Raw genomic sequence first — 22,722 nt, 5'->3', positions numbered from 1 at the left:
TATAGGGGATGGAGGGAGTGGCAGGATGGAAGGCTTCGAGGAGGAGGGGCCAGGGTGCCCTCTTCCTGGACCTCATCATGTCTTGCTTGGCAACAGTTAAAAAGATCCCAGCCAGGCTGCCCCTTGGGATGTGTCCCTAGCTTCTGGTAGAGATGACACCTCTCTTGAACTCCAAGTGTAATTTCTCATTTTTCTTTGCTGGCTGTCCCACCCACTCAAGTTCAGGGAGAAGCCTGTCTTCCAGGACCCAGCCACAGGCCTGGAACACAAAAAATTGCTCAGAGGCGCCCACAAGTCAGTGAAACCAGTGAATTTTATTGAAATCCCAGGAATCTGCTCAGGTTTGAGCAAACCCCAGGGACCTAATAGCTTTGGAGGCCTCCTCCCCGACCCAGGACACCTGCCCCCTCCCAGCCCCGCAGGCCCTACCTGACTTCTGTAAGAGCTAAAAGAACTTGAAGACCATCTCCGCCCCAGAACTCCCCTCACAGGAAAGCTGACAGCAGCAGGCCTGGGCCAGCACACCTGGGAGGGACAGCCTGGCCAGGCTGCAATGGAGAAGCAGGAGACAGAGGCTCAAATCTTGTTCAAGTCATGTGTCAGATCTTTGGTTTTTACTACAACAGAGCAGCCCTGAGCCCAGTCCCCACACCCTACAAGAGCACAAGCTTAGAATCAAAGTTTACAAGCCGGATACCCAGTGTCTGTACCCCATGCAGGTCAGGCAGAGAAACAAGCCCCAGTCGATCCGCAGCACCAGAGCCCTCGGGGCTGGACCAGGTCCCTCCGGCTGGGCAGCGGGAGCCGCTCCTGGCTGTCTCATCAGTAAAGAGGGCGCTCCGGCCACAGTCTGGACTGAGGCCAAAGGCGTCAAGGTGGGGACCCCTCTCCCAGGGGTACAGGTGGCTGCACTAACACTCCCCTGAAAAGGGGGCCAACATGACCCATGAGGCACATCTGGAAGACTAAATGAGAGGGTTTATCCCAAGGGCATCCCATGCAGGGTGAGCCAGGCTAGTGGGCGCTGCCTTCCAGCCCTTGAACAACCAGGAAGAGGTACGATTGTGCCCGTGGGAAAATACAGTGACAACACAGGTAGACACAGCAGCCTCCGTGTTGGTTCTGACTGATGCCAGGCGTAGTGCTTCATTTCTGTAATCCTAGCTATTTGGTAGGCTGAGGCAGGAGAAGAGCAAATTTGAGCCCAGCCTGAGCAACTCAGTGGGACACTAGAGACTACAGTTTTTTCTCTTCTTCTTTTTTTTTTTTTTTTTTTTTGGTACTGGGAATTGAACTCATGACCTCACACTTGCCAGGCAGGCACTGGGCCACTGAGCTATATCCCTGGCTCCCTCAGTGGGACACGATCTCAAAAATGAAAGGTGGGGTGAGGGGCTGGGTGAGAAGGACTTGGGTTCAATCCTCAATATCACAAGAGAAAAAAGCACATTGGCAGCAGTGGTGGTAGTACATTGCTTTAATTCCAGCTACTTGGGAGGCTGAGGCAGGAAGATTGCAAGTTCGAAGCTAGCTTGGGTCACTGAGTGAGACCCTATCTCAAAAAGTGCTTGAGGGGTATTGCAGCTGAGCAATAGAGCACTTGTGTAGCAAGTACAGGGCTAATCCCACCCACAAAAATGCACACTGGACCTTAGCAAGGATTGGAAGAAAATTCTAAATCACATTGAAAATTAATTTGCTCTCCCTCTCTGTAAAACTCTGCCAACCCAAACAAGCAGGCCTGTCTCCTGACCCTAACCCAGCAGGGCTGTTCTAGTGCAGGGAGGCCACCCCAGGCCCGTGCAGCCCTGCACCCATCCGCCGGTCACTACATGAGGTGGACGGCGGCCGCCTTGCGGATGAGCCGCTCGGTCAGGGGCGAGTTGGGCTTCAAGGCGTCGCGCTCCATCAGAAGGCTCCTGTGGGAACATACAGGCTGCTGTAGGACCTTCCAGAAGGGCCTTGGCCTGCGGTTGCCCAGGCTGAGGAGCAGAGGGGACGGGATGGGCCGAGGCGGGAGTCCTGGGCTCAGCTGGGGAGTGAAGAGCCAAGTCCTGGCACCACAGGGACCAGGGCAGGGACGTCAGCAGCAGCACTTTGAGTCCACCTCAGAGCGAAAACCGAGATTCCACGATGTGGCGGGGAGGGGCGGTCCCGGGGTGGGGACCCCACTGTGGCCTGGTCTGTCTCAGGGAAAGCCATGGCTCAACCTCACCACAGCCTAAAGCTAGGGACAGGAGGGGTGAGATGGCAGAGGGCAGGAGGCAAGTGGCAGGACGGGGAGGGGGCCCAGGTTAAAGAAAGGAAGTGGAGAGGGTGTGCGAGGCAGAGGCCCAGCTGTGCGCTGAACGCCAGCGTTTCCCAAGTCCGCGTGCTGAGGCCCCAGTCCTCAGCAGCGTACAGTATCAGGAGCTGGGGCACTGGAAGGAGATGGCCTGGTGCCCTCAGGACGGGATTTGTGTCCTTGTAAGAAACAGCATGAGAGAATTCTCTCTGAGTACCCACAGGAGGGCGCTGTGTGCCAGCCAGGCTGAGGCCTTGCCAGAAGCCAACCCTGCGGGCCTCTGTCCTGGGCCTGCAGCCTCCACCCGCGTGACGCAGCCCTGTCCCAGGGTCAGCCACCCGGGCTGCGATGTTCTTCATGGCACCCACCACGACCAAGGCAGACCCCAGATAAGAGACAGCAGGAGCCCTGTGCAGCGGGCAGAGTTGGGGCTGGGGTGGGCCACCAGGGACAGGCATGTTGGATCTCAGGGGTCCCCCAGAAGCCCCCAGGGTCAAAGGATGGGTTTTGCGAAGGTGCGGGAACATGGGGTGCTGACTTCATCAACAGGTCACTCACTGACGTCCTAATTTTATGGCATTATTGGGACCTCATGGAATGTGGAGGGTGGAGTCTAGTTTCAGGGAGAAGGTCCTGGTGTGTGACCTTGGCGGGGCACAGGCCCTGCATGGCGGCAGAGGGCACTGCATGGTCACCATCTACCAGGTGCCCGTGCAGCCCACCGTCCCCTGCACCACTCACCCTGCCCCTGGGAGGGCCCAATCGCCTGGAACACATCCCCTGGGCTCGCCTCAGTGGCCTTTAAGGGGCACCTGATATCTCCCCACTCACGGCCTCCACCACGCTGTGGAGAGGCTGCAGTGCACAGTTTCACAGACCCCTGTTAGGAGCTACTCCCTGCCTACTCCCCACTCCAGACAGGCTCCACACAGCCAGGGCCTGTGCCCTCCGTTCACCCCTGCCTCCCACCCCCAGCACAGGCAGGACAACATGAGCCAGGGCCTATAGGAACCGTGGGCAGCTGCAGGTGGGAAGGCATGCAGGTGTGCCAGACAGCAGGCTCAGCCTGTGCAAAGGCCCAGGGGCTCTTTGTGGACCTCAGCTCTACAGGGCTAAGAGGGGGAGCGGGCTGGGGAGGTGGAGGTTGGAGTGGGGCTGGCTGGTTCCTGCAGTCAGTCTGAGCCTGCTCACAAAGGAGAACCAAGTTTCTTGGTGGTCTCACATCTCTGAAACCTCAGGGCGGGAGCAGCCCACCCAGAGGGTGGCCCCTGGGAGCAGCCCGGGTGTGGGGAGCCTGCCTGCGCCGGGCGCTGGAAGCCAGTCGCTCACCGGGCCACGTTCCTGTGGGCGCTGGAGGTGCAGTTCAAGGCTGCGTGGATCAGCATCTGGTTGAAGACATCTCTCTGCAATGTCAGTGGGCGAGTCAGGTGCCTGCGGTGTGGCCTGTGTGAGCTCCAGCCCCAACACCCCAGCACAGGGCAGCCTGTGGCCCCACCCTGGATGACGTGCTTTCCGGGAGGCAGGGTGAGAGCCAGGGATACCCAGGCCTGTCTCGTGGGCACCAGCACCTGGGAGAGGTGAGGGTTCCCGGCACAGCCGGCGGCTGGCCACTCACCTGGGCATCGCTGCCCCCCATCTGGACAATGCGGTAGCGGATGGGCAGGAGCAGCTCCAGTGCGCGGTCTGGGTTCCCGTCCTTGAACTCCACCATGGCCAGGCACAGGGGCAGCCCCACGTCTCGGGCCAGCTGGTGCTGGCAGTTCTCCCCTGGGGACCTGCTCCAGAGGGAGAGCCTTAGTGCCACCTCCAGAAGGTCCCCTCCTGCCTGGGCACCATGCTGCAGTGGGGCTTGTCACAGCCATAAGGTAACGCTCTGATAGGGTGAAGCCCAGCACAGCAGGACATGGGCTCTAAACTCAGGTCTGGCTTGGAACTGGCCTGGGACCAGACAGGACCCCAACTCCTGGCCTCAGTCTGCCCATCTGACAGTGCCAACCTCACAGAGAGGACAAGATGGCAGACAATGCCAGCCAAGCCTGGGCATGAACTTTAGGGTTACCACTGTCACCAGGATGCTATGGCAACAGTGGCGTAAGCCTGGTAGGCCCTCCGTATAGGCCCCAGGCAGTCACAATCTCAGTTCACACGTAAGGAAACTGGCTCAGAGCAGAGATGTCCTTCCCCAGGGTCTCAGGACTTGTACACAGCAGGTACTGCCTCTGGCTCCAGGACCACTGTGTCCCATAGGATCCACGCCAACACTGGCTTTCATGCCCACCATGGGGACAGAGGGGCAGCTCTGAGTGTGGGGACGCCAAGTGCACCCCCGTGAGATAAGCCCTTCCTCTCCAAGCAGCCCAACGCTGTGCCCACCCTTGCCCTCCTGGCGGCTGGGGTCAGCCCCACCCAGTCTCGGGGCCCTGGTTCCTGCGTACTTGCTGGCTTCCTGCAGGCCAGTCAGCAGGTCCTGCGTGGTCTGCCGGTCCTGGGCGCCCAGGGAGGCCATCAGGAAGTGGGCATCATTGAAGAGCAGGATGTGGTCCTGGGTGTGAGGCCGTGTCACAGGCAGGACATCCTGCCACCGCTGGCCCACGGACACCCCTGGGACACAGGAAGGACACCAGGATTTGTGTGCAACTGGAAGCCCATTCTGCACCCGGCTCCTTCACCCATGTGTCCTCAAACTTGCAATCTTCCTGCCTCAGCCTCCCAGAGTTCTGGGATGACAGGTGTGCACCTGGTTCAGCGCCAAACACACTTTTAAACTCTTCCAGTAGGTGGTTCACTCAAGAACAGCACCTGACACATGGCAGGACCTCAATAAAAACGTTGCATTCATAAATAACATCCTCTCCCTGTGGGTCTGGATTTCTGGTCCAGGGTCCCCTGCCCCTTCCTCGCCACCCCTCTGCACACAGACAGCTTCTGCTCGGGGCAGCAGGGTCTCGGGGCATGGGGGACGCACCCCTCCCGCAGGCTCTCCTGGGCCACACAGTTCTGCACCAACGGTGGCTGGTTCTGTCTCCTACTTCTCTCCCCACAGGCGTGGATATTATGGCCGTGGCCTCCTCGAGGGTCCCCGGCTCCTCCCCATGCCAGGACTCTGCTGACTCGTCCCTCCGCAGCTCCCCCTGCCCCGGCCGTGCCCTTCCACACACTGGCACCCTGCTCCCACCACTCAGCTCCTCTCTCTGCCCTCCAACATTCATCCCTGCCAGGCCACACCCTCTGCATCTCACACCCCTGCCTCCTCCTCCCTGCCTGCCAAACCCTCCACGTCTCCCCAGTTCACATCTCACTCCACCACGAAGCTGCCCTGCCCTCCCCCAGCCTCACGTGCCCCCAACCCCACGGGGCCCGGTCCGGGCCCAGGAGGCACAAGTTTGGCTCTCAGGAGTCCCGGGGAGAGGGCAGACCCATCCAGCACTCGGGCAGCCGGCGGGAAGCCATCAAGGCCTGCAGAGCCATAGCCAGCCCAGTCTGGGTCACCCACAGAGGGCGAGGTGACAAGGATGAGAAACTGCATGGTCAGGGAGTTGGGGAGCTCTCGCTTCTGAAGTCCTAGGAAAGGCGCCACTTAGACGCTGGAGGCCAAGCGGGCAGGGTGTGGGAACAGCAGGGGACGGCGGGCGCAGAGCTGAGGCCACCACGGGACGGGGAGGTAGGAGCTGGAAGAAGGGAGGAGGGGGCCGGTGCAACCCTGGGGGGCGGATAAGAGGGAGCTGTGCAGCTGGGACCTGGGAGGCAGCACAGCCTGGCCCTACACCTCCCAGATGGCCCTGGGGGTGAGAGTGGAGCGGGAGGCAGAGACGCGCTACCTTCCATCTGGAGGCGGAAGAGCATGGAGCAGCTGTCCACCACGTCCAGCACGGAACCTCTGCCCTTCAGGCGGGGCAGGATCTGCAAGACAAGGGCCCCAGGGATGGATGACAAGGAGCCCATGGGGACAACTGTCTGGGCCAGAAATCGGCCAGCACAGAGCAAGCCTTCAGCAAAAGAGCCACTGCCATCATCCCTGGACCGTCACCCTCACCGAGGGCTCTGACAGCTACAGGTGCCAGCCCTGAAGATGGGACCCGCTATGCTACATGTCTGGGGCACATCGCAGGCCCTGGCACCCCCCAGCCCAGAGCCTCAGCGCAGGGCACCGTCCCTGCTCCCCGGGAAGTCCTGCCTGGGTTAGGGTTAGGGTTAGGGTTAGGGTTAGGGTTAGGGTTAGGGTTAGGGTTAGGGTCAAGGTTAGGGTTTGGATCACTGTGGGTTTCTTCCAATGCACTGGGTCCCAGGATCTTTGTACTAAGCCCTCACTGGGGATTTTTTCCTTTCAAAAGAACACCAAGGAGGGGCTGGGGATTTAGCTCAGCGGCAAAGCGCCTGCCTGGCAAGCGCAAGGCTGTGAGTTCGGTTCCCGGTCCGGAGAAAAACCAAAAACAAAACAAAACAAAAGAACACCAAGGGATGGAGCAGGGATGGGATACAGAGGGTCAGTTTGAGAGGGTGGCAGAGTTCTGGGGACGGGTGGGCACGGAGGCACAGCAAGGCAGGTGTGCTCAGTGCCAAGCTGGTACTTAGTTCTCCCTTGTGTGTGTTGTCATGGTAACAACAAAGGCCTCCCCACAGATCAGCACTCTCACCGAGAGTGCTCTAAAGGCTGCAATGGAGATGGTCACCTTGGACACTCATCTGCGGCCACCTCAGGGTTAACAGAGACAGCGGAACGTGGCTCTTGGCAAGAGCCACGCGGAGGCCTTGCGCAAGAACTGGGTTGTGGCTCAGCTGTGCTTCCTGGCAGGGACAATGGGGAGGAGCTCCGAGATTTGTCATCAGAGCCGAAGGCGAGCTGCAGACACAAGCAGACACAGCGCACAGCACTTACGTGGTCATCGTAGATGGTCAGCGCCGCCTCGTACTCACCCTGGCAACAGGAAGAAGCCAAGGTCAGCACTGGAGATAGTGGGGCGCCACGCTGAGAAGATGCTGCACACATCGCCCCCTACACACGTGGCCTAGCTTTCTTCATGGAGCAGGCCACGGGAGCTCAGAGTGCAGGGCAGGCGTGGGAGGGGCGGCCACCTCCACACCCAGCACAGAGGCAGCAGGACCCAAGGCTGCCACTGAAGCTGGGGTTTCCGTGACAGCATCAATCTCCTGCCAGGAGTTAATTCCGGGTGGGACGCCCTAAGCCAAAGCACAAGAACTTTTCTCTTGTGGTAATGGGGATTGAACCCAGGGCCTTTATCCTGAACTGTACCCCTACCCTTTTTATTTTTAACTTTTAAGACAGGGTCTCAAAGTTGCTAAATTGCTCAGACTATGTTTGAACTTTCCCATCCTCCTGCCTCAGCCTCCCAGAGTGCTAGGATTACAGGCCCCTGGCTACAAATCTGAACTATCTAGATGTCCCCTCAAAGCCTCAGGCACTCATAGGCAAGGTTTCCGGGAAGCGACAGGATCATGGGGGCTCTCTACTCATCACTGATTAGTCCACAGAGGAGTTTACAGGTAAATATACTGCTAGGAGGTGGAGCCTGGTCAGAGGCGGGGCCTGGTCGGAGGAGGCTGTTCCGGGGGCGTGGCCTAGAAGCTCCATCTCCCTTCCAGCTCCTCCCTCCCTCTCTGCCTCCTGTGCGCCATGCCTTGGGCAGCTCCCCTCTGCCAGGAGCCCCTGCCGTGCTGTTTCTTCTGTGGAGCCAGCGACCTTAGACAGAAACACAATTGAAATAAACCTGTCCTTTACGTTGCTGGTGTCCAGTATTTTGTCCTAACAAAGAGAAAGTGACTAGGAAGGATCCCATCCTCAGGATATCTCATGTGTGGGCAAATGTTCCCAAATCCACAAAGCTCCTAAATCTGGTTTTTTGTTTGTTTTGTTTTGCTTTGTTTTGTTTTTGTTTTTCTTCCGGAACCAGAAATCGAACTCACGACCTTGCGCTTGCCAGGCAGGCGCTCTGCCGCTGAGCTAAATCCCCAGCCTCTAAAGCTCCTAAATCTGAAACACTCCCGGTCCAAGGCCTTTGGGGTAAGGGATAGTCCAACTGCATGAGCATGGCTATGTTGCCTGCTGTGAGATTCCCCGTCGGTAGGGAACAGATACTTTTTTTTTGGTTTTGGTTTTTCTCTGGTACCGGGAACTGAATTCACGACCTTGCGCTTGCCAGGCAGGTGCTTTTGCTGCTGAGCTAAATCCCCAGTCCCTGGGAACAGATACTTATTTCCCTGTTGTACATGCTGTGGCTCTCTGCCTCCTCCTGGACAACGTATCCCCACATTCTGTCCTGACAGGATCCTCATCTGCGTGCATTTTCCCCACTAGACATTTGGGGACCCTCCGTCTTCCTCTGTGGTCAACAGTACTGCCAAGGAGCACCCCGATGAATGGGGTGCTCGAGGAAATCACAAGGGCTGAGGGGGCTCCCAAGCAACAACCCCGCACCCCTGTTCCTCCGGGAGATCCCATGACCCCTTCAGGTCTGGTCTACGGGGAGAAGGCTGAGCTCTGCATCCCAGCAGCAGGGAAGTACCTACAAGGTATGATCAAAATATATAGGATGTTCTTAAATTTAAAAAAATTTTTTACAGTATTAGACCCACCCCCATGAATCGCCATCAGAATCCTCCCCCTCGCACTGGACTTGTGTGTTCTGTTGTTCTTTGTACTTTCTGAAGCACTCTCGATGTCCTCTTTTCTGAGCGTCTTTAGCTGCACCATCGTGGCCGCCTCCGTGCGCTGAATGGATTCCAGACCTTCACCTTCTGTGCTCATTTTGACTTCGGGGAAAGGCTGGAAGTCACGCGGTCCCAGATCCGGTGGCCGAGGACACAGCGTCGTGTTTTCGAGAGCCTGCCTTTCCGTTGGATGGTGCTTGGCAGCAGCAGCCACTGTATTTTTGATCACACCTCATAAAGACACTCAGGAAAGAGGACTCCAGAACTGCTGCAGAAAGTGGCCAGGGCGATGCAATGAGTGTATTCAAAGCAGTGGAGAGGATTTTGAGAGAGACCCATGCCATGTGTCTCTAACTGCAATAATTTTTTTCACTTAAACATTCATCATAGCTTTCCATCCCACTTGTACGCAGTCAGTGGGACACAACACAGGGCCCCACGCTTGGACGGTTCCCACAGACCACAGCAGACACTAGAAATCCTCTCTGCTGCGATGTCTGTGTGAGGCGAGACTGCCCTCTTACCTTCTCAATCAGGTACAGGGCCCAGTGCCAGTAATTGTGGCAAGCAAGCATGTCGGAGTCCTGCGGAAAGATAAAAGAGAATTAAAGGAAGACGGGGCAGCCTGTGCAGACCGGCACGCGTGGGTTTGTGCTGAGGCAGGAAACTGGCACCTGTCTGTCCAGGCACCTGCCTGCCTAGGCATCTCCACACCACCTCATCGCCCTCTGCACTGGGGCAGCCACGACTGTTCCTTGCCTTGGCCCAGGAGGCTGAGGCAGCCGGAGGTGTGTGACGCATTAGTCTTTCCAGCTGGGGGCTCCCCGGGCGGGGCAGAGGCCTGCAGCGCAGACCAGACTCAGCTGGGCTCCGTGCTCAGCAGGCAAATGCACAAGGCAGGTGCAGGTGGAGGAAAGTGAGCGCAGGCCATGTCACCCACACCAGGGCCCCGGGGACGGGGGGACACTTGGGAGGTGCCATGGCTTATATCTCAAGGTCCTCCAGAGCCTCCGTGCTCATAGGCGGGGCTTGTGAAAAGTGATTGATTCATGGGATGGACACAGCTGCTCCGGGAGGCGGGGTCTGGTTAGGGGCAGCTGCTGCGGGGGACCTGAAAGGCTGCGTCCCCGCCTGGCTCCTCCCTCCCTCTCTGCTTCCTGGCCGCTGGGCCGGCGCTGTGAGCAGCTGTTCTGCACCAGGCCCCTATGCCAGGCCGTTCCTGCCTTGGAGCCAGGTGGCCACAGACCGAAGCTTCGAGGCAGAACGAGCTCTCCTTTTCTAAGCTGGAGGGGTCAGTACTGGGTTCCGATGGGAAAGTGCCTGAGACAGACGGCAATGGCCCGGTCTGCAATACTCCCGTCCTTGGCTGTGTTGGAACCAACACCCATGGGACTCGTTTGGGGCCAGGGCCTCTCAAAGTAAAGAAGAAGAAACCGAGGCACAGAGAGATCACAATCTTGCTCAGGATGGAGCAGAATCACGCTGTCCTGTAGGGGAGTGCAGTGGAACCTGGGGAGCGGGGTCCCCGCACAGCCCCAGCCCCAGCCCCTCAACCCATAGCACTGGGCCCCACCAGTGCCCCCCCAGCCTCAGTGTCCCCCCATGCCCTGAAGAAATCACAGTTCCCACTGGGGAACTCCAGGGCGTTGGCCACACTGGCCTCCGGTTCCTGATGCCCCAGGGCCTGGCTCAGGCTGTCCCTGGGCCTCTCCAGCTTCCAGAGTGTGCGGATCCTTAGGAAAACCTGCACACGACCCTGATGGGTTCACAATGCTCAGCCGTCCCCACCCTGCTAGCCCACCTGAGGACAGGACCCTGCCTGCCCAGAAGCCGCACCCCCATGGGACTGTCCAGGGCCAGGGAGCTGTGCAGAGGGTCAGCGGTGACTGCTGGGTCCTCCCTGGCTCCTGGCCATTCCCATCACTGAGCGTCTGCTATGTGGTGCCAGGTCCCAGGAGAGACTCTGGGAGCCTGCCATGGCACACGGAAGGGCAGGGCAGCCAGGGCAGCTGGCCAGGTGGTCAGACTGTGTGCCAGTCTCAGCTGGGGACAACAGACACCCATGGAAGAGGACGGGCCACCATCAAGCAAAGGTCCACACAGGACTGGGCGAAGTCGGGCACCAGAGTAGGCACCGTGACCACAGAGTGGGTCTGCCATGGGAAAAGTTGGCAGGACCCTGGGGGTCTGGATGGCCCGGAACTTCTCCCACACACGTCAGTCCTGCAGACACCACCACCCACAGACCCCCACCCTGGCTGCACCCCACGATCCAAGGCCACTTCACCGGCCCACACGCAGCCCCATGGCAGAGCTCAGGCGACTCCTGGTCCCTGCCCTCGTCAAACTCCTTTCCCACCAACCTTCTGATCCATTCCCACTGCAGCCCAAGGCCTCAGGCCAAGGCCCATCCTAGCACTACCTGTCTTTGGCTCCATGCTGGGCCCGGCTCCCCAACCCTAAGCCACAGCTCTGACCCCTGCTCATGAAGCCTCAGCCCAACCCAGGACACCGCCCGCCCAAGCTGCCCAGGAGGGAGATCCACCCACACGGCCATACCTTCCACTGGCTTTCCGAGCGCTGCATGAACTCCGTCCCGGCCTTGACCTCCGCCCTCATCTCGTGCACGTGTGCCACGGTGTGCACAGACCACGCGTCCGTGGGCTCGATGGAGAGAGCCTGCAGGCCCGGGCAGGGTGGAGATGCAGCCACAGGCCAGACTGCCTGGCCGGGGAGCAAGGCTGTGTGGGGACTGCACCCCGACTCGGAGTAACCACGAGCCCAACACCAGCCCCCTCCCTGGGCACCTGGGGCACACTAGCCTGATGCCAACGCAGCCATGCGGAGGGCATAGCTGCCTGCTTCACAAATGTACAAACCAAAGCTTAGGGAGGCCGAGTGCTCGCCCAGGATGCTTCCAAAGCCAGGGCTCAGCCGCCAAACCCACAGCCTCCCGTGCACAGCTGAGCTACCTGCAGTGTGCCATCCTGCTGCCCGGGGCCTCAGTTTACCCTGCTGAAACTGTCGAGTGCTCCGCTGGTGTGGCTCCACACACTGTGGGAGCACAGCCTGGGGGGTTCTGGGGTCACGAGCAGCAGCCCTGCAGGTGGCAGCTGCCCACACTGACCGAGCCTCCCCCAATCTCTCAAGGACGCTCAGAGGTGGGGGCCGGGCTGCGTCACAGCCAAGGGTGGCTCTGTGTGCTCTGCCCCACTTGGTGGCCACTCTGAAAGGTCGCACACCTTGAGAAGGGACCACTTACCTCTTTGGCAAGTTTTTCTGCCTGATCGTAGAAGTGGGTTTCCATCAGTCCAAAAGAGTAGAGGCCTTTCACATAGCTGGAAACAGAACAGTGCCTCAGTGGAACGTGGTAGGCTGCAAGGTGCCCCCAAGGAGGCATGTCAGTCCTAATTCAGCTCTGTACAGGAAAGGGGGCCTCCGGAGATGTGACCAAGTTGAGGTGGCCCCCTACAATAACCGCTGTCCTTACAGAAAGGCCACACGAAGACAGGGAGAGCCACGGCGAGGGGACGGCAGGTAAAGACGGAGGCAGAAACCAGAGTAGTGAGCCCCCAGACACACAGAGGCCACCAGCCACAGCAGAGGCCGGAAGTGGCCAGGAAGTGCCTTCCAGGACCTTTGGAGAGACTGAGCTCCGCTCACACGAGGGTTCAGACTTCTGGTCTCCAGAACCGCCAGTGAATGCATTTTGCTTTTCGCTACAGAACCACCGCGACAGCCTGGCGCACACTCCAGCCCACCCCTGACCCTGGGATCTCAGCGACTCCGTGGTTCCGAGGGCGCTATGGTTCCCAAGCCCAGAGCTGTCTCTGCAGCAGGCCCCTCCTCCGTGACCTTACTTCCTGTCTCCATGGAGGCTGCTGAGCTCCTCTCCCTCCTGCCTGGCGCAGCCCACGGGCCTCTCCTTTGCCTCTGCAGCACGGTGTACAGCTCTGTACTCTGCCCAGGCTAGGGGCACCCTGACAGCCAGGCCAGGGCCCGGGCCAGAGGTCCCAGAGGCCGGCACCATCCCTTAACTCATTCTCCGCCTGGCACAGAGCCTGGCCCAGGGAGGAGGGGCCGGAAGACCTGCTTCTCACCAGGAAGCACTGGCACTGAGCTCCGGGGTGGGCACACAGGACAGAGGGGCTTTCCCGCTCCCTGAGGCTTTTAGGAGCCAAGTGCAAACAAGCTCGAGCCAGGTGCTTCTGTCTGAGACTCCGCCTTTAACACTGACTACCTGTCAGGCAGGAGGTAGCCACAGAAAAGCCCGAGAAAGAAGGGAGGATCCCTCCGCCTGCTTTCTGAGCTGGATTAGAAGCAAGAGGTAACCAAGAAAATGGCTAGGAAAGGAGAGAAGGCCTGTACCAGAGCCAATTGCTGGGCTTGAGCCACCTTCTGAGTTAAACACTGGCCAGGACCAGAAAGCCCAGTTCTCAGCACAATGGGAAGAGAAGAGCAGGTAACTCAGCTTACACACATTAAGTTCCGGGCATGCGAGGTCCCAGTCCTAACTACCAGTCACTGACCATGCAGATTTGACCCCGAGGGCTCTGGCTGTGGTGACAGTTCCTCTGAGAGTCTGAAAAGATCAAAAGCTCCAGTGCCCCACAGAAAGGCTGCGTCAAACTTCATTGGTGGGGTCAAACCTCAGACCAACTCCTTAACCCCACCCCACACCCTAATGCTGCAAACCCTTAGCTCCAAGCCCCCTTGGCACCGTGACTCCCTCTCTGGCCTGGTCCCACCTTGCAGAGTACTTTCTTTCTTTCTTTCTTTTTTTTGTCTTTTTGAGACAGGGTCTCACTATGCAGTTCAGGCTGGCCCAGGCTGGTCTCGAACTCACAACGATCCTCCTGTCTCAACTTCCTCAGTGCCGGGATTACAGGTGTGCGCCACCACGCCTGGTTTAGAGTACTTTCACCTGTACACAAATCTCTGCTCTCCATCCTTCTTTTGGGTGTCCTGCTCAATTCTTTGCCCAGGACATCAACAACTTGGACAAGTCCCCAACTCGGTAACATGCACAGACTTTTGAAAGTCACCCAAGCAATGTTCAGCAGGAGCTTCCAGATGTGTCTTTTAAAAATACATTTATTGCATGCTTACAGTGTAGGTACTAGTAGGTCTTCTTCTTCTTTTTTTTTCTTCGGTACAAGGGATTGAACCCAAGGCCTTCATCCTGAACTATATTCCCAGTCTTTTTTATTTTTTATTTTGAAGCAGGATCTTGGTGGTCACTAGGTTGCCCAGGATACACTTGAACTTGCAATCTTCCTGCTTTGGCCTCCCAGAATGTTGGGATTGCAGGCATGTGCCACCGTGCCTGGCTTATTAGTTTTCTCTTGTGATAGTTAATTCTATGTGTCGGCTTGGCTGGTGCATGGTGTCCACCTGTTTGGTCACTAGTGTAGGTGTTGCTGTGACGGTGTTTTTAGATGTGATTAATATTTAAATCAGTAGACTCTGAATCAAAGTCATGTGGGTGGGCTTCACCCAACAGGCAAAGGGCCTTTGAAGAAAGACTGCGATCCCTGAAGGAGGAAGAAACTCTGCTTCCAGATCCGAGGCTGTAACACAGACTTCCACAGGGCTCGTCAGCCTGCCCCTCGCCCCACAGATGTCAGGTCTTGGAATTACTAAGCCCTACAATCACATCAGGCAATTTCTTCAAACAAACCCCTCCCTCTCCCTCTCTCCTGTAAGACCTAGAGGATTTTGTAACTACAACAAAATGATGGAGGAGGGGACAGAAGCTGACACAGATGAGAGAGAGAGGGAGGCGCTAGTGGTTTCCCCCGAGAGCCCGGCCCATTCATACCACTTCATCCCCTTCCTCTGCTGCACCTCCTCGCCGTCCTATGATTACACTGCAGTCCAGTCAACCCTGAGTGATCTCCGGCCACGCACAGCCTTCCAGGCCTCCTTCTCTCCCTGCTTCCTGCTCTTGTAGGAGGGGACCAGGTCACATGGGCAGTTCCGGCCAATGACTTGGGACTGCACCAAGGGTGTCCCTTTCATTCTGAGCCCCGAACTGCTGCAGTGAGCCCCTCAGGGGCTCTCTTCTTCCTCATAGCACCTGGAGTGTCCAGAGGCCGCTGCTCACCAGCTGGGATTGTGAACGGAGACAAAGTCAGGGCTGCAGAGCGCTTGATCCTCTTAAGGTAAGCATGGAGTATGATGAGCAACAAACCTTTTCTGTAATAAGCACTGAAGCAGCATCAAAGAACAAGATCTAGGGGATGCTTGTTACTGCAGCAAAACAATCCTGTCCTGACACATAATGGTGCTACCTCATTCACAAGATGGGATGAAAATCAAATGAAGAAAAGAAGCCTTTTAGCCAGGCGTGGTGGCACACGCCTGTGGATTCCAGCACTCAGGAGGATCACCTTGAGTTCAAGGCTAGCCTGGGCTACATAGTGAGTTTAAAACCAGCCTGAGACAAAATGAGACCCTATCTCAAAAAGAAAAGGAAGCCAGGTGTGGTGACACACGCCTGTAATTCCAGCATTCAGGAGGCTGAGGCAGGAGGATTGTTGCGAGTTCGAGATCTGCCTAGGCTACAAAGTGAGCTCAAGGCCAGCCTGAACTGCATAGTGAGACCCTGTCTCAAAAAGACAAAAAAAAAAAAAAAAGAAAAAGAAAAAGAAAAAAGAAAAGGAAGTTTTTCATCTTTAAAGAACCAGGAGAAAAACAACAGTAGTCTGTATTTTTAGGGCAAAACCAAAGGAGTGGCTATTTTAGGACAGAAAACAGAGAATAAGAAATAAAAATGATACCGTTTCCAACCAGTCCATACCTGCTAAGGGGGACATCAGGTGTCCAAAAGGGGTAAACTCGAGCAACAGAATCGCGCATCTGTTCCTGGTAACCCAGGTAAAAGTAGCCGTCATGGGCAAACTTCAGGGCCAACATGTCTGTCGGGTGGTCCCGAAGAATCTCCTCCCACAGCTCACAGGCTTTTGGGAAGTTCCTGGAAGCCAAGAGAGTGTTCTCAGCATGCTGAGCGTGAAGGGCACACATACGGGGAGTTTGAGGGACTTCCTGTCACTGTCTGCCCTGAACAAGTTTAAAAACCACAGTAGGAGCTGGGCACATAGCTCAGTGGTGGAGCATTTACCTATGTGGGTGAAGCCCTGGGTTCAGTGCCCAGCACTGGAAAAAAGGTGTGTGTGTGTGTGTGTGTGTGTGTGTGTGTGTGAGAGAGAGAGAGAGAGAGAGAGAGACAGAGAGACAGAGAGAGACAGAGAGAGACAGAGAGAGACAGAGAGAGACAGAGAGAGACAGGTGCCTGGGGACGTACCCCTAAAGGGACACTGAGACCCTCGCCCCTTCCTATTTTCCTGTTTCCGGCTGCCATGACATGAGCAGCCCCTTGTGCCATCTACCTCACCATGGCCCCAAGAGCAACAGGACCAAGCAACTGTGGACTTGACCCAGAATGCACCTTCCCTCTTTATAAGCTGATTTCCTCGGGTATTTTGTCACCACGAGAGAACATTGCCTTCCACAGTGTGTTGAGACAAGAAGCATACGGGTGAATGTTTTCTCTCTTCTCTTCTAGATATCTCTGGGAGATACAGTGTCCTCTCAGTTTTGCAATTAAAATAATAAGCCATGTATTGAACAAAACACTGTCAGTAGCTTTGAACACTAGATAGGGAATCTTAGCCAACTGCTTCCTCGCTTGACTCTCAGCCAAGGCAGAGCCTGGGCGGATGTGACCTTCAACCAGACATCTCCTGAGGTGGGACTGGGTCGCTCCAAAGCGGCCTCTTTCCCCAGGGCACTGGGACAGTCATGGCATCGTGCCACACAGCCCCTGAGCGTCCCTCACCCCTTGGCAAATGTCTCCACTGCAGACACATGCAGCTGCTCCCTCTGCGTCAGCGGCTGGGTTTTCGAAATCTCCACCATGGTCTTCATAGCCAGGTCCAGCTCTTTGTCCAGCTTCACCGAGTTTCCGGTGCCAATGAGCACGAGGCCATTGGAGATGACATGGCCCATGACTGGCAGAAGGATGGGAACAGCTGGTGACTCAGATGGTCCCGGGCAACCTGCAGGCAGAAGCTGCCAGCTGGGCTGCGGGCAGGTTGACCGTGTACAGCGCCCCGGGCAGAGTCCATGCCTCAGCCCCGGTCTCCAGTGTGTAGGGGAAGGGAGGGCAGCGCTCTAAGCAGCAGTGACAGTTTTCTAACATGCTGTGCAGGGCAATGCCAGCATCCTCAGCATCCCCACTCCCACCAGCTGGGCTGGGTGGGGGCTGCCTACAGCTCACAGCTGGCGCTGCTGCACCCCCAGGACACAGCCCCTCGGGGGTGCTCCGAGGGGCCTGTGGCCTGCCTGAGCCTGCCTCACACAGGCTGGCCTTGTGTCAACCTCTGTCACCCACCGTCCTGCCTCCTCCCCAGCCTCTGGCTCGGGGGGAGGTCCCTAGTCCCCAAGGGCCACAGTGACATCTCCTGCGCTCCAGGGCCCTGGGCTTGGGATTCAGGCAGATGTGAGTGCACGTCTTTCCCTCAGTGTGCCTCAACTTCCTCATCTGAGAAGTGGGAACAGTATCCTCAGTGGAATCGATGGGAGTTTGAGACCTGGCACCCTCCTAGGATGCAATGGTCACATCACCGTTCCTCCTTCCATGCCAAGACCAGCCCAGTCTCCACCCCAACCCAACTGGCCAGGGAACAAGAGGACCCCGACCCCTGACCTGGGCTCCACTACCCAGGAAACTCCACTCACCAAAGTTAGGATCTGCTGCTTTGAGCTTTGCCAGGCAGCCCTCCATGCCGCCGAGACTCTGGTCATTGGCCCATTTTACATACTGAAACGAGAAGGACAAAAGGGAGCTGTCCCCAAGGAGAGCGCCTTAATCTAAATCCAGATTTTTGTATTTTTTTTTTCACTAAGGATCAGACCCAGGGCCTTGTACACGCCAAGCACAGGTCCTGCCAGCAAGCTCTACCCCAGGCCCAGGTTCCTTTTTGTCCCAAAATACTGAGAATTTTTTAGACTTAAAGAAAGTATGACTTACTTGATCTAGGAAGAGATTAAATACACATAACTTGGGGTACACTTTCTCAGGCAGGGGGTACCCCCATTTCCAAAGAAGAAACATCAAAAAGCAGGTTCCTCCTGACAGGTGACCTGCCACACATCCACTTCATCACCCCTAAGAGGTGCCTTGAAACCACTCACCCCAATTCCTGCTTCTTATGTGTACTACTTAAAAAGTACTCAGCTGGGTGTAGTGTTGCACAGTCATGTGCCCAGCACTCTGGGAGGCTGAGGCAGGAGGATCACAAGTTTGAGTCCAGCTGGGGCAACTTACTGAGACTCTGTCCCAAGATTTAAAAAAAAAAAAAAAAAAAAAAAGAGCTGGGGTGGAGTTCAGTGCAAAGGCCCTGGGTTCCATCCCCAGGAGTGGAGAGAGACAGAGAAACAAAGGCTGAAAATTCATCACCATTTTTGATCATTTGGTGTATCTGCCTCCAGTCTTTTTTACACACTGCTATGGTGCAGATGCAGTTTGTCCTAACCAAAACTCCTGCTGCAAGTCAGCTGCTAGGGGAGCAGTATCAGGTGCTGGGGTCTTCACAGGACCAGGTCAGTTTTCTCAAGAGCAGCCTGCTACAAGGTGGGCAATGCCTTGGTGCCCACCTCTCTTATGCTTCTACCATGGGGCCAAGCAGATGCTGGCACCGTGCTCTTGAACTGCAGAATGTTAGCTAAACAAGCCTCTTTACTTCATAAATTACTCACCCTCAGTTATTCTGCTATAACACTAGAAAATGGATGAACACAAATACCTTTTTTTTTTTTAATCTTGAAACCTGTTACGGCTTGTCCCCTCAAAGCCTCATGTGGCTGTAGGTGGGGTTTTTTGGAGGTGGCTGGATCTAGGGTATGTGCTGCTGGGATCAAGGACATGAAGCTGGGATTGAATCATGGTGCAATGCTAGGATTAAGGCTGCCCCACCCTGGATGTGAGTGCTGCCCGCCCTAATGGTGGGGAACCTAGGGGAGAGATAAGGGACAGAGAGAGGGTCACTGTTTGCTGTTTGTCACTTGCTGCTTGCTGCCTTCTATGAGCTGTTTCTCCTCTGCCATGCCACCCTGCCTTGGAGCCAGCCGAGTAAGCTGAAACTGCTACATAGTGTGAGCTAAATAAACCTTTCCTCCATTAACTTTGGGTGTTGGGTATTTATCTTACCAACAAGAAAAGAAACTAAGATGAAGCCACTGATAATGCATTTGGATTTTTTTGTGGTGCAGGGGATGGAACCCGGGGCTTTGCACATGCTGGACAAGTGCTCTACCACTGAGCTACACCCCAGCCCCTCAGGTGATTTTCAAATTTGCCCTTTCAGTTGTCTAACCTAGGGCTGAGGATATAGCTCAGCAGCACAGCACCTGCCTGAAAAGTGCAAGGACCTGAGTTTGATTCCTGGTACCAAAAAAAAAAAAGTCCTGTCTAACCTATAGCTACACAGAACTAGCACCTGGTTTTTCAGAAGATATAAGGGAGCTGGCACAGAGATTCAAAGAGCCTGTGCTTCAAGGCAGGACAGCACAGAGCCAGCAATGACCAGGGCAGGCAGGCACAGGCTGGGAGGCTGAGGGGCTGCTGAGTCCAGGAAGGTGGCCTGTGACAAATGGAGTATTCGACAGAAGCCGGCAATGCACGGGATGGGCAAGTGGGCCGTGAAACACCAAACAGCTCAAAAGCACATAGTCGGGCCCTCAGCAAGGACAAGCTGGGGGCAGGAGACGTGCCCCGGCATGGCTGATGGCATTTCACCCATTCTGAGTTCAGTTTGGGTACCCTGGGGCTTCCTGGGTCCTTTCAAGAGATCTCACCTTCAACTCAAGTCAGCTCAGCTATCTGTGCCTCTGTTAAACTGGAGCCTTACCTCTGAAGCTACAGGATCCTTCACCAGGAATGCAGGGGGAAATTCTTGGCCCAGACACACGTGGGAGGAGCGCATTCACAAAAGAGCTCCAGGGCAGGACGTACCACATCCGTACAGGTGTCCTCTTCTCCACCTGTACAGATGTGGTATGTCCTGCCCTGGAGAAGGACATACCAGAGAACCCTGGGAAGAGGGCACCTGCAGAGGCCTCTCCGCTGTCCTGTGGCCGGCAAGATGTTTCCACAGGTTCCTCTGTCCTCCAGCACCCAAAGCTGGATTTTACTGCAGCACACAGGCAAACACATAGCACAGCTTAAAAAGCCCTCATCGTCGGCCTCACAGGCGGGGCTGTGGCATCCCTGGCAGGCCTACCTGGGTCACGGTGGCATCAAACAGCTTGCAGGCTTCGTTGCTCGTGGTGGAGAGCGGGAGCTTGGCATCCTTCCATGCCTGCAGCAACAAAGGCATACCAGGCTTTGTCCCATGGAGCGCCCCACACTACACAAACCCCACCCCAACATGCCCTGCAGGTCCCCAGTGCCTTGCTGGGACTTCTGCAAACTGCGGCCTTGCCTGGCACGTGAGGACTCTCAGACTTCACAGACAGGTACCCAATCCAAATCCCAGCAGCCTCCAAAAGGCTGTATGACCGCCGGAAAGACCTTCTCAGACCCTGGGTGCCCCTCTGTGAAATGGGCACAGTGGGACCCCGTGGGGTGGCTCCAAGTGTGCACTGGGGTCCTGGGTCACCAGGAGGCGAGGGCTGGCAGGCAGAGCAAGACCCACCCCTGAAGACCACTCTGGAGGAGGGTGGCCTCCCACCTGGCCGCCCGGTGTACAAGTCTGCCACTGCGTGGACCAGTCAGACCTCCGTCCACCTGAGTGCCCACTTGTGCACTCTCTGGGGGGCACAGGGCAATGACCCCCGGCAGAGAAATTTCCCTTTCCTCTTGGCCAAGGTCTCAAGCGGCTAAGTGAAGTCCTCACACCCCTCATTGTCCTCATCTGCAGAACGGGCTCAGGATCTCCACCCCGGGCGGGCTCAAGGAGACCCTGCCGCGTGAGCAAGCTTTTCCCGAGGTCCTGGGGTCTCCCGGGTGGGGAGCCCACCACAGGGGGTGCACAGTGCCCTTCTCGCCTAGGGCCTCAGCCGCCCCCCGCCCCCAGCGAGTCCCACGGGCAGCAACTCCGCTGGATCCCGGGTCGCCCGCAGGTCACACTCTCCTGCCCCGCCCCGCCCCGCTCCGCAAGGGCCACCCCCGGGCTAAGGGGGACCCGGCCGGGGCGGCCTCGAGTACCTGGCAGTCGCGCAGCGGCAAGGATACGGCCATGGTCCACGAGATCCGGCACGGGGCTCGGGGTTCGGGGAAGGCGATCTCTCACCTCCGCGGCTTGGCGGAAACTGGCCCGGGTTGGCCGGGGTTCAGGGCTTGGCTGTGGCTCGGGGCGGGGCGTTGGGGCGGGGCTCAGGGGCCCCAGGCTCTTCTACTGGCTAGAACCCGGGTCGGCCACTCCCCCTACTCAGCTGCGCCCTGGTTCGCGGTGCGCTCCCCCGAGGGTGACCCCGGGCTCCCGCTCCGGGGCTGCGGGAAGCAGCGGCTTTGGTGTGAACCCAGGGGCCCGGACCTGCCTCCCATCACAGTCCAGGGGATGGGCAGGGCTGGGAATGCCTTCCCACCCTCCTCTTTGCCCCTGCAGGAGACCCTCCTGGGTGCCCTGGGGAAGCAGGGAACTCTGGGACGGTGGTCACTTTCAAGGTCCAAGTAGCTTCCCTTGGAAAGCCTCGCGCGCAACAGAAATTCACGAGGTCACTTGGGGTTGACATCTGGTCTGGCTTCCCCGTGTCCCCCCCACTCCCGCTGCCCTGGGCCCCGTCCAGTCCCCGTCCAAGGACTTGCAGAGGACCCACTGCTTCCTTCCCCTGGGCGGGACGGCACTGGTGCTGCGCCACCAGCCACAACCCTGCTCCCACCAAGCCCTCTCCCCGAGTTAATCTCGCCCCTGCCAACTCCCCAGTCCCACCCAGCCGCTCCCCCGGGTTAATCTCGCCCTGACAACTCTCCAGTTGTAAAGTGCCCGGTCAGAGCCAGTCTTCATCTAAAATGTTGCGACTTTATTGCTCATGGAGATTATGCAATAGTTATCACTTTCAGAAATATTGTATGAAAATGCTGCTTTATGTAAGAACTGAAAAGACGACCTACTTAGAAGAAAACCAAGGGGTAAATCTTCATGACCCTGGATGTGGCAATGGATTCTTAGATACAGTGCCAAAAGAACAACCAGCACCAACAAAGTAGCTAAACTGGACTCGATCCAATTAATAGACAGGGGAAAGAGAAAAGATGGAATGAGAGAAAATACTTGCAAACAACATATGAATTCTTACAACTCAACAGCAAAATAACAAACAGCCCAGCGAGAAACAGGGAAAGGTTGAACTGACATTTCTCCAAAGGTACACCCTTAGTGAGGGGAACGCCTTGAAGGTTCGGTCCTGCTCTTGCTAGGTGAAAGGAGCCAGGTGCAAAAGGCCACATGCTGGGCGATTATGTGTACACAAAATGCGGGGAAGACAAGTCCCTAGAGACAAAAGGGAGACTGTTGGTGGCCAGGGCTGGGGGAGGAGGGAATGGGTGACTGCTAATGGTTAGGGAGCTTTCTTCGGGAGTGACAAAAATATTTTGGAAGTAGAGGAAGAAATGGTTGGAAAACATTGGAAATAGGCTGCGTACCACTGGGTCTGCACTTTTTTGTTTGTCTGGTTGATTTGGGGGGGGTATCACTTTAAATTCTTAATTTAGTGTGGCTGTTTCTACCTCTCCTTACAATCAGGTAGTTTCTTTGGACATGGCGTGC

General features: G+C 56.8%; 1 protein-coding gene across 2 annotated transcripts; it reads right to left on the bottom strand.

Annotated features, from left to right (window-relative positions):
- Positions 1–1,459: 1,459 nt before the first annotated feature.
- Ttc38 (tetratricopeptide repeat domain 38) lies at positions 1,460–21,285 on the bottom strand. Of its 2 annotated transcripts, none has more exons than XM_013511392.1 (14): positions 21,162–21,285; positions 20,236–20,313; positions 17,693–17,774; positions 16,791–16,962; positions 15,753–15,926; positions 12,213–12,288; positions 11,510–11,674; positions 9,475–9,534; positions 7,161–7,199; positions 6,103–6,184; positions 4,720–4,885; positions 3,900–4,059; positions 3,614–3,687; positions 1,460–1,919 (listed from the first exon to the last, which is right to left on the bottom strand). In XM_013511392.1, exons 1-14 carry the CDS (start codon positions 21,192–21,194, stop codon positions 1,829–1,831), a joined length of 1,452 nt encoding a protein of 483 aa, XP_013366846.1. In that variant the 5' UTR covers positions 21,195–21,285; the 3' UTR covers positions 1,460–1,828. The 2 variants fall into 2 exon arrangements, with proteins under 2 accessions (XP_013366846.1, XP_005379564.1); XM_005379507.2 differs by having other exon boundaries at positions 11,510–11,629; positions 21,162–21,283.
- Between the last annotated feature and the right edge of the window lie 1,437 nt (positions 21,286–22,722).

This window comes from Chinchilla lanigera, unplaced genomic scaffold, assembly GCF_000276665.1.
Source record: "Chinchilla lanigera isolate Chin_1 unplaced genomic scaffold, ChiLan1.0 scaffold00012, whole genome shotgun sequence".
NCBI lineage: Eukaryota > Metazoa > Chordata > Mammalia > Rodentia > Chinchillidae > Chinchilla > Chinchilla lanigera.
Note: the sequence above shows the minus strand (reverse complement) of the source record. Positions and strands in the feature narration are given on the sequence as shown.

Excerpts from the sequence above, each read along its gene's own strand:
- Ttc38 (XM_013511392.1), bottom strand. The coding sequence starts at position 21,194 with ATGGCCGTATCCTTGCCGCTGCGCGACTGCCAG. Across the intron at positions 16,963-17,692 it reads AGCAGCAGATCCTAACTTTG|TCATGGGCCATGTCATCTCC; the intron begins GTGAGTGGAGTT and ends TCCTTCTGCCAG. Across the intron at positions 4,060-4,719 it reads GGCCTGCAGGAAGCCAGCAA|GTCCCCAGGGGAGAACTGCC; the intron begins GTACGCAGGAAC and ends CCTCTGGAGCAG.